The sequence below is a fragment of the Pholcus phalangioides genome, unplaced genomic scaffold, assembly GCF_987345545.1.
Source record: "Pholcus phalangioides strain wild (caught in Gottingen) unplaced genomic scaffold, Ppha-v1.0 ptg000031l_1, whole genome shotgun sequence".
Taxonomy (NCBI): Eukaryota; Metazoa; Arthropoda; class Arachnida; order Araneae; family Pholcidae; genus Pholcus; species Pholcus phalangioides.
In genome coordinates this window covers 9,741,049-9,753,975 of record NW_028301621.1, presented here as the reverse complement: position 1 = coordinate 9,753,975, position 12,927 = coordinate 9,741,049, and the positions used below count along the sequence as shown (strand labels likewise).

At 40.5% G+C, this 12,927-nt stretch overlaps 1 protein-coding gene across 1 annotated transcript in view; it reads left to right on the top strand.

The window, feature by feature from the left end:
* Nucleotides 1-12,927, top strand: part of LOC149067383 (receptor-type guanylate cyclase Gyc76C-like) — a 315,737-nt gene that overhangs the window by 255,200 nt on the left and 47,610 nt on the right. The window contains exons 13-15 of the mRNA XM_089252906.1: nt 2,304-2,375; nt 3,221-3,386; nt 4,109-4,258. Coding sequence (XP_089109032.1) covers nt 2,304-2,375; nt 3,221-3,386; nt 4,109-4,258 — 388 coding nt within the window. The remainder of the gene's footprint in view (nt 1-2,303; nt 2,376-3,220; nt 3,387-4,108; nt 4,259-12,927) is intronic.

The following is a 12,927-nucleotide window of genomic DNA, read 5'->3' as shown; positions in this document are numbered from 1 at the left end:
TTGTGGCGTTGTATTTGTATTTGTATAATTACATGCTGACTTCCGATGAATGAGTATGTTCTGACAATGATCTTTCTTACAATAAAGGTAATTATTTCCAACAATGTCTCTTATTGCAGGTGATGAAGTGGTTTTCACCATACTTGATGCAATAGTTTTCAATAATGCTGATGCGGCTTAAGAGATATCTTTTTAAAATAGCTCCTGACAACAACATTTTTTTTGCAATGGTTTTTCAACATTACTCCTTGCAACAAGGGTTTTCAAAAATTGCTTCTTATAACGATGAATTTTCAACATTGCTCACATAGTTGAAGTACTTTTTCAACATTGCTTTTTGCGATGTTGTCTTTTCAAAGCTTTTTGTAACAGTGGTCTTGGTCTTTCCACATTGCTTTCTGTAACAATGGTTTTTGAACAATTCTCAGAGTTACAGTATTTTTCCGACAATACTCCTAGTTAGTGATTTTTCAACAATGATTTTTGCAACAGGGATTTTTCAATAATGTTCCTAATAAATGATATACGTCAATAATGCTCTTAAAGTAATTTTCCCAATATCTATATTGCGATGCTTCAGTAATCTTTCAACATTGATTTTTGTATAAGTGGACTTTCAAATTTGCTTTTTGTTGCAATGGCATTTCGAAATTGTTTGCTTCCATAGCAGTTTTTCAACAGACTTCTAGTCACAGTAATTTTCCAACAATGCCGCTGGATTTCAGTAATTTTCCAACAATGCCGCTGGATTTCAGTAATTTTCCCAACAATGCTCATGGTTATAGTCTTTTTTTTTTCAGCTACCTCGTTGGACATTTTGCCTGTTGCGGCGTTTTTGTATTTTCAACACAGCTCCTACTTTAGTGATACTTTTAACATAGTTATATGAATTCTAAATTTTTAAGATCAGAGGCATTCTATGATTGAAAATTCTGAAATTGCAAAGTATCTATAGACTTTATTTGGCTCCGAAAGAAGTTAAAATTCTGAGACATCAGAACATTTCTGCCGTAGAATGTCTCGGATGAGAGCACTGAAGGAATCAAATTTTGAACTCTCGAGACGGCGTTTCGAAAGAAGCTTTTAGCATGAAAAATCACGAGCCACGGGGGAGTGTTTCGAGACAACTCTGAAGGGTGAATAATGAAGAGAATCTCGAAATTATATATGTGTGTATAAGTTGATTCTCTTATATAAAAGTTGTTGTTATTAGCTGCTTCGAGAGTCAGGCTAATGGCGTGGATTCTGCTCCCATCAGAAATAAATTCAGGATTAGAAGAGACGCGAACGGAGAGATAATCCGATTAAACACTGGATGAAAGCGCCCCTTTTACTTCAGGATCTGTTGGGAATCCGTGAAGGTGCTCGGGAAGAAGCACCTTCCGCCTTTTCGCAATAGACGATGATGCTTTAGAAACTTTCTTAATGTTATTGTTGAAGTACTTTTCTTGCATATTGAATTTCAACATAATTGTCTTAGTCTTATCAGGACCTTAAGGCCTCCAGACCAACCGCTCCCCCCACCCCCCGCTCTGTCGGACTTTAACGCCGGTCGTCCACTGGTGGGGACTTGAAACGATAAACAGCTCGCACGAAGTTGTAATGTATTCACAAGTTTGATTCTCCCCCGCCATTGGTACAGATAAGAGGCGATCGTCGTCCACTAGAAACGATATTTTCTGGCGGCAGCAGAAGACGATACACCAAATCCGAACCGCATAGGATCATATTCGTCTTGCCTTATATTGTGATGTATTGTTTGATATAGAGTAGTACTAAATCTACTCTATAACACAAAATCACAAACTCGAATCTTATATGCCAGTGGTTCTCCACCTTTGGAAGACCGTGGCCCGGTTGATTTATTTTATGTGAGTAGAAGAATGCCTAATGGAGTATAAATGGGTGAAAATGAATCGGTGAGCTACTCAAGGCCCGGTTTGACTGATGTCAGGGTGCGGTATCGGGCCGCGGCCTGGCGGTTGAGAAACACTGTTCTATGCAACGGAAATCGGTTACGTTTGTTGATATGTTACAGAAATCGGTGATGTTTTCATTTAACTCTAGAGTATATCGGGAACCGTTTGATTCATCGGGACCAAATTATGTGTAGGCTACCGACAGGCGTAGTATTTCAACATTGGTTATTCAACAATGCTTCCACTTAATTGTTGTTTTCAAGTGGTGTATAACTTGAAACAAGAGTTTTGAAATCATAATGACTAATAACAGGTAACCTGTTTTTATTTCATTGTTTTAAATTAGAAAAAATTCATGATATTTTTTTTTTCTCAAATATTTAGGACATACTTGAGAATGATGACCTAAAATTGGACAACATGTTCATCGCATCATTGGTCTTCGATCTGATCAAGGTGAGTCAGTCCAGTTTCCCTCCTCCCCCCCCCCCCCCCATCGATATCGTTTCTGAAGCGTCAAATAATAACCAGGTTCTGGAGAAACTGGCATTTTTTTGGAAGGATCCGGAAATTTCGCGTGCCCTGACCGTATGAGTGACCAGATAAGTAGATAAATGTGTGAGTGATCAAGTGATTGGGTGAGTGACCATATAAGTGGGTAAGTGACCATATAAGTGGGTAAGTGACCATATAAGTGGGTAAGTGACCGTATGAGTGACTGCTGACTGTATGAGTGACTGTATGACTAGTGACTGCATGAGTGAGTGGCCGTATGAGGTGAATTATCTGTGCAATTAAGTGTATGCGTGACCGTGTGAGTGATCAAGTGCGTGACTGCATGAAGGACCGAATGAGGGATCGAGTTAGTGATCGTATGAGTTAATGTGCTCATTTGGTCTCTCATACGGTCACATCATGGGCGGAGGTACGGGGGGGGGCGGGTCACCCGCCCCATCGTCAAAGGTGGAGTCGACTGATCTAATGTGTATATATGAATTGACATCATCATCGTGCTCCCCCAACAATAATCACCGTTCCCCCCCCCCCAGACTTCCAAGTCTGCCTCCGCCTATGTATCACACGTATTCACTTGGTCACTCATACTGTCACTCATCACTCTCGTTTCGTCACTCATACGGTGATGACAGGCAAAATGTCGGCAAAATGTGAAATGTACCGGTGACAAAATGACGGAGGCCAAATATCCGTAAACCTTTTTTTGAAAATGCCTTGTGTATTGCAAAATGCTATATTTATATGTTAAATGTTTTCCTTTTTATTCCCTTAAAAATCTTCTTTAGGGGATGATTTTCCTGCACGAAAGTGATATCAAAGTTCACGGAAATCTCAAATCGTCGAATTGCGTGGTCACGAGCAGATGGGTTCTGCAAATCACCGATTTCGGGCTGCACGAACTACGAGCATCGGCTGAAACCGGATCCATGGCTGAACATCAGTATTACAGGAGTGAGTATGACAACCAATTTATTCCGACGATTTTTTTTTTCTTTAGACGGGGATTACGCTATAAAAGTTCGGTAAAATACCATTTAAGAGCGTTTTCCTCGCTATTAGGCCATGGTCTAAGGTAAAGTGACTGGAATAAGTATATAAGCTATATCCAGTGGCTATACGCATGCCTTAGGGTCATTATGCCCATCACTTTTGAGTTTCAAACTAAAATAGTGTATCTGGAACTCTTGGCGATTGACCTTGGAGATACTTTTAAGAAATACTGTAGTCTAGCCTGCCTCGTTTGTGTTTCTGATCTCACATCATCTAATTGGCAGAGGCGTCGGAAATGTTTCGAAACTGTGGGTGCTCGTCTTCAGTTTTATATCGGACATTTTAATTTCTGTATCAATTCTGGGGTGCTCGGATCCATGTCATAAATGACCGTGGGTGCTTGAGCACCCACTGCAACCCCGGCTCTGACACCACTGCTAATTGGCGTGATTTTAACTTACGTACGATGTTTGGAACCGATCCTGTTCGTAAGTCGGAAAATGTCTGTACCAGAAAAATTACATTGCAAAGCATAAATTTATTCTACGCGGTAATAATAATCTGTCAAGCCTGGAGATGTATATGGGTAAGATATCGATTTGGTGAATTTATGACGAAAGCTTTCATTGCTGTTTCTCTCTAACTAAGTATATTTTGGTGTTTTATTTTCTTTGTGCTTGTAGATCTGCTGTGGAAAGCACCAGAGCTCCTTCGATATCCATCCATAAATCCTTTTGGGACCCAGAAAGGTGACATCTACGCCTTCGGGATAATCCTCCACGAGATATTCGTCAGGCAAGGACCGTTCGGGTACACGGAGCTAACCCCGAGAGGTACGAAAGCTTCATTTCCACATAAATATTGACAGATAATCATCTATATTGACCGTGCAACATTGACAATAAATTGGTATACCATCCGTCCGGCCAAATATATTTCCCCGTTATATCCGGATCGAAATCGCAATAAACGGCGATATATATACGTTACTTCTCTCAAAACAAGGGTGTGGCAGCTGCAGAAAGATTATCTGGGCTGAAACTGATAGTGATATATTTGTCTGGAAGGTTTATTAATTCTATATGATTAAAAACACGTAAAACGAAATTGGTCAAGCGTTAAAACTTGGCCTGTTTGGCGCCTTTGGTGCTATTTTTTGGTGACTGAACAATTTTGATGAATTGTCTAATTTTACGATGAGAAAGAATTTTCTCTTCAATGAGGGTGGGATTATACACTCATCGCCAGAAATACTCATCCGATGGAAAATTATTGTTCTCTGTCCTGTAATATATGGGATGGATATTCACCTTTCCCTCTTACTGGCTCGCCTTTCTCGAAATATACAGTAGACTGAGACCCGCGCTTCCAGAAGGGTCTTCTTTTCCCAAACGAGCTTGAGCGACCGCCTATAGATGATGCCTTCCTCCAAGAATTCATACACAGAAAATCCCCTGCTAATAATTTGGTGCCATGCAGTTGATAGACAGAAAATTCACCAATAACAACTCGCCGACACGCAATTCACTGACAGAAATGTCACAAAAAATAATTCGGCGTCACGCAATTCACTGACAACAATAAACTGTCACGCAATTTACCGATAGCAACTCGATGCCATCTAATCCGACGACGGGAAATTCACCGATAACAATTCGGGACCATGTTGTTAGTTAATTTTTCTGTCGGACGAATTGCGTGTATGCGAGTTGTGTTATCGGTAAGTTTTCCGACGGCGAACTGTTATCAGTGAATTTCCGAAATATAGGATTCCGAAATAGAGGGGTTGCATGGCACCGAACTGTTATCGGTGAACTGCGTGGAGCCGAATAGTTTTCTGTGAATTTTAAGTCAGTCACTTCCGCATTGTCGAATTTCTAAGAGTGAACTTTTCGTCGGTCTAACTGCATGACAACTAATTTTATCGTCTAATTACATGGCGTCTAGTTGTGAGTGAATTGCGTGTCGACGAACTGTTATCGTAAATTTTTGTCGGGGAGTTTCGTATCAATAAACTATTATTGGAGAATTTTCTGTTGGTGAATAGAGTGTCCGCGAATGTTTTATCACGAATTTTGTTTTACATCGGTGACTTGCGTAGCGGCAAAATTTGACACTTGAATTGCGTCTCGACTAATGGTTACCAGTGAATTTTCCGAGAACTGAGATAATCACCAGACAAGGGCTATTCTGTTACACTGAACTCACCCTATGAGGTACGAACACGCTTCATCATTTCCACATCAATATTGACAGATAATCATCTTTATTGACCGTATAACATAGAGCATAATTGGTACCTTCCGTCTGGACGGATATAATTCCACGCCGTATCCGGATCGAAATTGCAATATAAATGGCGACACACATGTTATTTCCCTTCATGACGGGTCTATCTAAACAAGGGTGTGGCAACTGTTGAAGGTTTGTCTAGGCTGAAATTGATGATGATACACTGTGTAACTGAGTGATATATTCGTCTTGAAAAAGGATTATTAATCATATATGATACGAAATACATATAAGTAAAACGAGATTGGTTAAACGATATATCCTACAACAAAATACCACCTTGGCGTCTTTGGTGCTATTTTTGGTGACTGACCAAATTTAAATATATATTTTTATGATGAGAAGGGATCTTCTTTCCAAAGAGAGTGTGACGCTGCCATGATCGCATTCTCCCCTTAACGTATAAAGAAACGAGTGTGTTGTTTCCTTAGGGGTCATTCAAGTATTACGTCAGCATCGAGTGGGGGAGGGGGTTTAGAATTTGCTGACTTTTTATGACAAGGGGGGGGGGGGTTTGTAGGTTGCTTACGTCATGAACCACCTCTTTTTGAAGATATGAAATATTCTAAGCTGTTGACGAAAGGAATTTTGCTGGCGGGGGGGGGGGGGTCAAAAATGGCTGAAAATCTGCTTACGTAATACTTGAATGGCCCTTTATGTAAAACGTGTGGTTTCTAAATACGTTAAAGGGGGGGGGGAAATGAAGGTTACATTAATATGTCATGGTCGCATTCCTCCCGCCTTTAACGAATTTAGAAACCATACGTTTTACACCGGGAAACAACACGGTGGTTTCTTTCCTGTCTCAGGAATTCTTACGACGCACACTTTTTTTTTATATAAGAAATACATACAAGAGTCGCAACGCAATCACATTTATCTCATCATATTTCACAGACAAAGGAGGATCATGCTACTGTACACGTGCCTGTTGGGCCAATGAAAACGTTGTTGGTTGTCAGGTGATGGTACTCAATCAATGGGAGGAGTTTTCCACGGACTTTAAAGTTTCCATTGACCGTGTTTTTTGTCAGAAATTTTTGGCGGTGGTCGGGAAACATGTCGCGTGAAATTTTGTGTGTGTGTGTGAGTTTTTGCTCTCTCTCTTATTCGTTCGAGCAGGCAAAACGGTAGTGAGATGATCGACTGGCAAATCATCTATGAGTCTACCTGGGATTGAAGGTTTGGAGATGGGTAGGTGTTGAGTGATCCAAAGATATCTTATTTTTGTTCGATTGATGAGTGAGCGCTTGGGTATTATTTATCTGACACGCAATTCACTGGCAGAAAGTTCACACGATTCGGCGCCACACGACAATCAACCGCCACGGGATTCACCGATAACAATAATTCGGTGTCATGCAATTACGCTAATGGAAAATTCACAGGTACAAGAACTACTGACGTAATACTCATCTATAATAGTTCGGTGCCGTGCAGTCTGCCGACAGAAAATTTACCGATAGCTATTCGGGACGCGCGGTCATCTTTTGTGTAAATTTTCCCGTCGATGAGGTGCGCACCGACGAATTGTTATCGGTGAATTTCCGTCAGCAAGTTGCAGGGTGCCGCCTTGTTTACTGTGAATTTTCTGACGGTAAATTACGTGGTGCTGAATTGTTATCGATGAATACTGTGACAGTTAACTGTTGTCATCGGATTACATGTTATAGAATCGTTCGGTAAATTTTCTGTCAGTGTCTTGGTGAATCGCTATCGTGGGTTTTACGTGCTGAAGTAAGGGTAGGTGAATTGTTATCGGGACTGTGTGCCGACTAATTATTGCCAGTGAATTGCGTGCTGTTATCGGAGAATTTTCCTTCGGTAAATTGTTATCGTGAATTCCCCCCCATGGCGAATTTTCATGGCGCCGAATAGTTGTCAATGAAGTACGTGGTACCATATTGTTTTCGGTCGATTTTCTTAATTGCGGGGTTGCTAATTGTTATCGGTGAGTCGAGGAGTCGCTAATTTTGCGTCGGTCAATTTCTCACGAGTAAATTGCATGGCGACCATAGGCCTACGGAACAAGGAGGTTGAAGTTGAACTCACCTTCGAACAGAGATTAGGGCTTATTTTTGCAACAAAAACGAAACTTCTCCCCTCTGGGAAAAAATAAAATTTGACCCCTCCCCGTGAGATGAAATCCTGCTTACGCTACTGGTGGCCACCAATAGTTATCGGAGAATTTTCCGGACGTGGAGTTTGCGCACACATCATATGAAGGGACTTCAGATCTTTGAGCATAAACGCAATAAACATATCGACGAACCTGTCCACTCAATATAATTTTGCAGAAATCAAAAATCGCTGTCTTCCCACAGGAGCAAAAAATGAAACTCCACCCTTGATACAAATTACACCGATTGTCTTGGCATGAAATCTTGAAACCATCGCCACACTCTTAACACAAAAGTCCATCTCCTTTCCCAAACTTCAATAAGAATGCCACACTTTTTCGAATCAGTTATAAAGACTAGAAGCGCTATTCAGGGCTAATAATCTAGATATTTCGGGAAAAATATAACCTCCAAAAAATATATAAAATAAGATTCTTTCAAACTCTCTGTTATTAACTTAGAGTCGAAGTTGGATCGATTCTCCGTAATTATTACTTCGCTGTCGAAAGTGTGGGGGGAAATGAGGAGAAGTTTGAAGGGTTGTATCGCTGCTTTCATTCAGGTCGTAACATATAAAAGCCAATTTCTGCGACAATTTCAGTAACAATCCAAGTAAGTTTGTGCTCAGAGAGAGAGAGAAAACAATATATATGTAATCTTTTCCTTCCCACTTCGAAGAGTCCTTTCATCTCTTGTCTCCTTGGACCGAAAGAAAAAATCCAAAGATATGACAATTCGATTGCCAGTTACTTTTTTCTTCCTTTTCGTGATTGTTGCCAATAAAAGACATTTCCCCCGAAAAGAAAATTTCTAATCAGCAGTTATTAGAAAGAATAACATTATTACGGCAGTTGTATAACAATCTTTTGTTTTAGTTTGGCTCGTGTGTGTGTGGCATAGCGACGAGGTATATCCAGAATTATTGATCAATATGTTTGGCCTCGTTATTACATTATGGACTGTGTTTTGTATCATAATAGTGTCGATGAGTCTGTTAGAGATTAATGATGTCTTTCTGTCACTATAGGAGAGGTGAGTTGTGTCGATATAGCCAAAACAGCTGTGTTTGCAGAGTTATGCGTGTTTACTGTCATTAGTTTCCTTAATTGGTATTGCCGCGTATGTGTTATTACCAAAACCCAAAATCGACCCTGATGATGGGTCGATTCGCCAAAAGTTGCTGTATTTTTCGTGATAATTACGGCCACATTAGCTATGGCAACCATAACGATCAAAGGAATCAGATTATCGAAGTTTCAAATAATTTAATATTTATTTAAATTATTGTTGGAACACCAGCATGGGTTCAGGAAGGGGAAGTCACGTGTAACCAACCTCATTTGCTTCTATGATCACGTGACTAGGACATGGGAATTGACAGAAACGCCGATGTTTTTTAGCTTGATTTCCTGAAGGCATTCGATCGGGTCCAACATGGTAAACACTTGAAGTATTTTCATACAATATTGGAATTTGGGGCAACTTGCTGAATTGGATAAAATCGTGGTTGAGAGAGATGGCAACGGGTTATGGTAAACGGGGTATTTTCCGATTGATTAGGTGTGAAGAGTGGAATCTCTCAAGGAAATGTCCTTGGGCCCATAATTTTCCCACTTTTTATCGATAAGCTCGATCAGAGTATCGATGGGATTGTGTGCAAATTCGCAGATGACGAAATGGGGTAGCTAATGGAGATAGTCGGGAATCCAAGCGATAGGGAGATGCTTCAGACAAACTTGAATATGGTTGCAGCATGGGCTAATGAAGAGTGCATGAACTTTAGTGTCGATAAGTGCATGGTCGCTCATTCTGGTTCGAACAACCAACGTTTGACTTACGAGTTGAATAATGTTACTATCCTGGATGCAACTAGGGCACCGATTTGGAAATTCTCATTGACGAGTGGCTTAGGTTTTCTGAACATTGTTCAGCGGTGGTCAAAAAATCGAATAGAAAACGCTCCGTTTCACTCTTAAAAAAGGCCCTTCGCATTCTTTGGAAGTCATTCTTCCGGTTTTCGGAAGCTTAGTTAGTCCTGCACTGGAGTGTGCCATTAGTTTTTGGAGATCGTACGTACAGAGGAACATAGACTTGGTTGAGGGGTTGCAGAGGAAGTGCTACGTGTGCTCTAGTTGATACTCAAGGCTTGAGCTATGAAGAACAACTTGATTTCTTGAATATGTTTATATTGGGAAAACGCAGGTGTCGGGAGATATATGATCGAAGTGTTTAAAATTCTCAACGGGATCGATAGGATGGACCACGAGTTATTAATTCATCGTCAATCAACTGCTTCGACAAGGGAACAGCGGTATCGTTTAGCAAAGGACAATTCCAGGTTGTGGTGTCGCAGGAAGTTTTTCCTCTAATAGGGTTGCCAATAAATGGAATAGCTTACCTCTGGGTATCGTAAATTCTAACACAATTGTATGTTTAAAAAAAAGTACTTAAAAATAAGACAAGCATAACATTTTTAAGGGCACTGTATTCTATATAATTAATTATTACTGTTGCTATTTCTTTTTTTGCTGATATATGCGTTCATATTGGATATTTTGGTGATATTTGGCATCCATTTTTTTTGTGGGTATAATTTTTGAGCCACCTCGTTGGACAATTTGTTGGCATTTTGTGGCCTTCGTGTTTGTATTAAACATTTTTATCTTTCATATCGTTTATTATCTTTCATATCGTTTATTATCTTTCATATCGTTTATTATCTTTCATATCGTTTATTATCTTTCATATCGTTTATTATCTTTCATATCGTTTATTATCTTGTCTCTATCATATATAATCACGTTTTGCTATCAATGCTTTTGTGTTGTTCTTTAAGAATTGTACTATATCGGCATGGCTCCCACATCCAGGAGTAGGGCCCCTAGGCTGGGATCTTTTGCGGCCCCCCCCCCTCCTGTCAGACTTCTATAGTTCCTACGGGCCCTTCTATAGTTCATGTATAGCGCGAAAAAACAAAAATAATGAGAATTTCCCGGGCCCTGTCAGCCCCTGCCTTGTGCGGGCCATGACTATCGGACTACCAGTCAGAGAGGTTTACAGTCAGAGGGTCCATTGCCCAACTGCAAACTTGGAGAGACTAAGGTATGAGGGAAGCCCCCGTAGCCACAGCTCTCACTACACAGTGATTATCTTTATATTGATTCCACGAGATACAAATCATATCGCAGTCACAATGTGTAATTATTTTTTTGCTTAAAAATTTGACCGGAAAAACCATAAGTCTGTATATTGTTATATAAATATTTTTTTCTCCCGTGACGTGGAGCTAATCCGACACAAACAGTTACAAAAAAAAAGCCATGTATCACACGTTGGCGATGAAAAAAGAAATAGATGTAGTGCCTATATAACGAACCGTCTTACACCAGCACATCGAACATTGGTCAGGGATCTCCAGCAAACTGGGTAGCCAAAGTCCAAATCATTTCTTCAAATCGGGCTTTACCCGAACCTCTTGGCTATTTCGTGAATTGGCTGAAATTCGGGTTTCGGCAGTAACTTGTATCCCACTGTCGCCACAGTTGTGGTCGGCTGAAGTTGATTTTCTGTGGTTCCCAGCTTCGAGGCAAAAGTGCGAGCCGATCTCCCCATTGAAAAGTCTCGCCGCAAACAGCAACAGGCCTACAACGGTAAAATTATTCCAATCATTGCACTCCACTCATACTTAGAGAAATTGATGGGAGATGCCCCCTGCCCCCTGCGGAATTTATAACGCATCGGCACATGCCGGAATATGTGTGCTGAGCGTATGTGTGGCCCCTGACGTATTTATGTTGATGAGTTGCTCTTGTTTTAGTGTTCGTGGTGCCATCGGTCTTCCATTTTCTGAAGTAAAGATAAATGTTTGTATTTTCATGTTATGTCAGTATCGTGTTGTAGGTCTGCCTGCTCTCTGCGATGAGACATTCTCAAATGGGGGGGGGGCGGCTTGCATTCGCACCTTGAAGCTAAAAAACCGCAGAAAATCAACTTCAGCCGACCACCACTATGCTGTCAACGGTGTTCGAACTTAGATCCTCAGGACGAGAGTCCGGCACGATGCCCACACGACCGCACAGCGCAAAAACAACACAAAAACAAAAAAACACAGATAGCACTGCAGCATGAAAAATCTAACATACGATATTTTGAAAATGCAGTCAGCCCCGCTTAATTGGATAACAGACATTCCCCCCCCCCCCACTTGGACGGATGAAATCCTGTGGAACCCAAATTTCTCCATTACGATAAAAAGTTCCCCGCTCAATCGAATGAGTTCAGTAACATTTCCCTGCTTAATCGAATACAATGAAACCTCAGTAGAACAATACTCAATATAACGATAAATCCCTCTACAGCGATATTTTAAACAAATTGTGAAAGGCAAGTAAAGCTGCCAATTTTGGTCGGAAAAAAAAAACTCAAAGCCATATGAAAAGTCACCAATCACAACCAAAAAATATCAAAATCAAGTGAAGTCGTCAATTGCAACCAAAGAGATGGTCAAAGACAAGTAAAGTGGCCAATTACAGTTAAGAAATATTCAAAGGCAAGTAAATTATACAGCCAAGAAATTTTAAAAGGCAAACAAAATTGCCAATCACAGCCAAGAAATTGGCAAAGGCAAATTTATAGGTCACGAATGTAATCTTAGTTCTTGATCTCACATATTCAAGTAAGCGTCGTTAAAAAGAAAAGGAAGAAACAGAAAATATATGTTAAAAACTGGCTTTACGAGGAAAAATTGATGTTTAGGAAAGGGAAATTCATCTCTGCCCTCACGGGGACTCGAACCAGCTCCTCCTAGAGATAGAAGGCATGCACAGTCTGCTTGTGATGTCAGAAAGTAGTCCATTTTCCCCTCAAAATATTCAGGAAAAAAAATTCCTTGCTCGTGCCAGTATCATCGGTGGGAGGAAAAGAAATGATGAGGCTCAGAATTGGTGATTTCTATCCCCCACATCCAATCACTATTTGTGAGCCAATCAGGAAGATCCTACGCCAAAATAAGAAGAAACGAAATAGGATGCTGTGTTTCAAAATGTGGCAAACCTGCTATGTAGTTTGAATGGCGTTTATGGCAAACACTG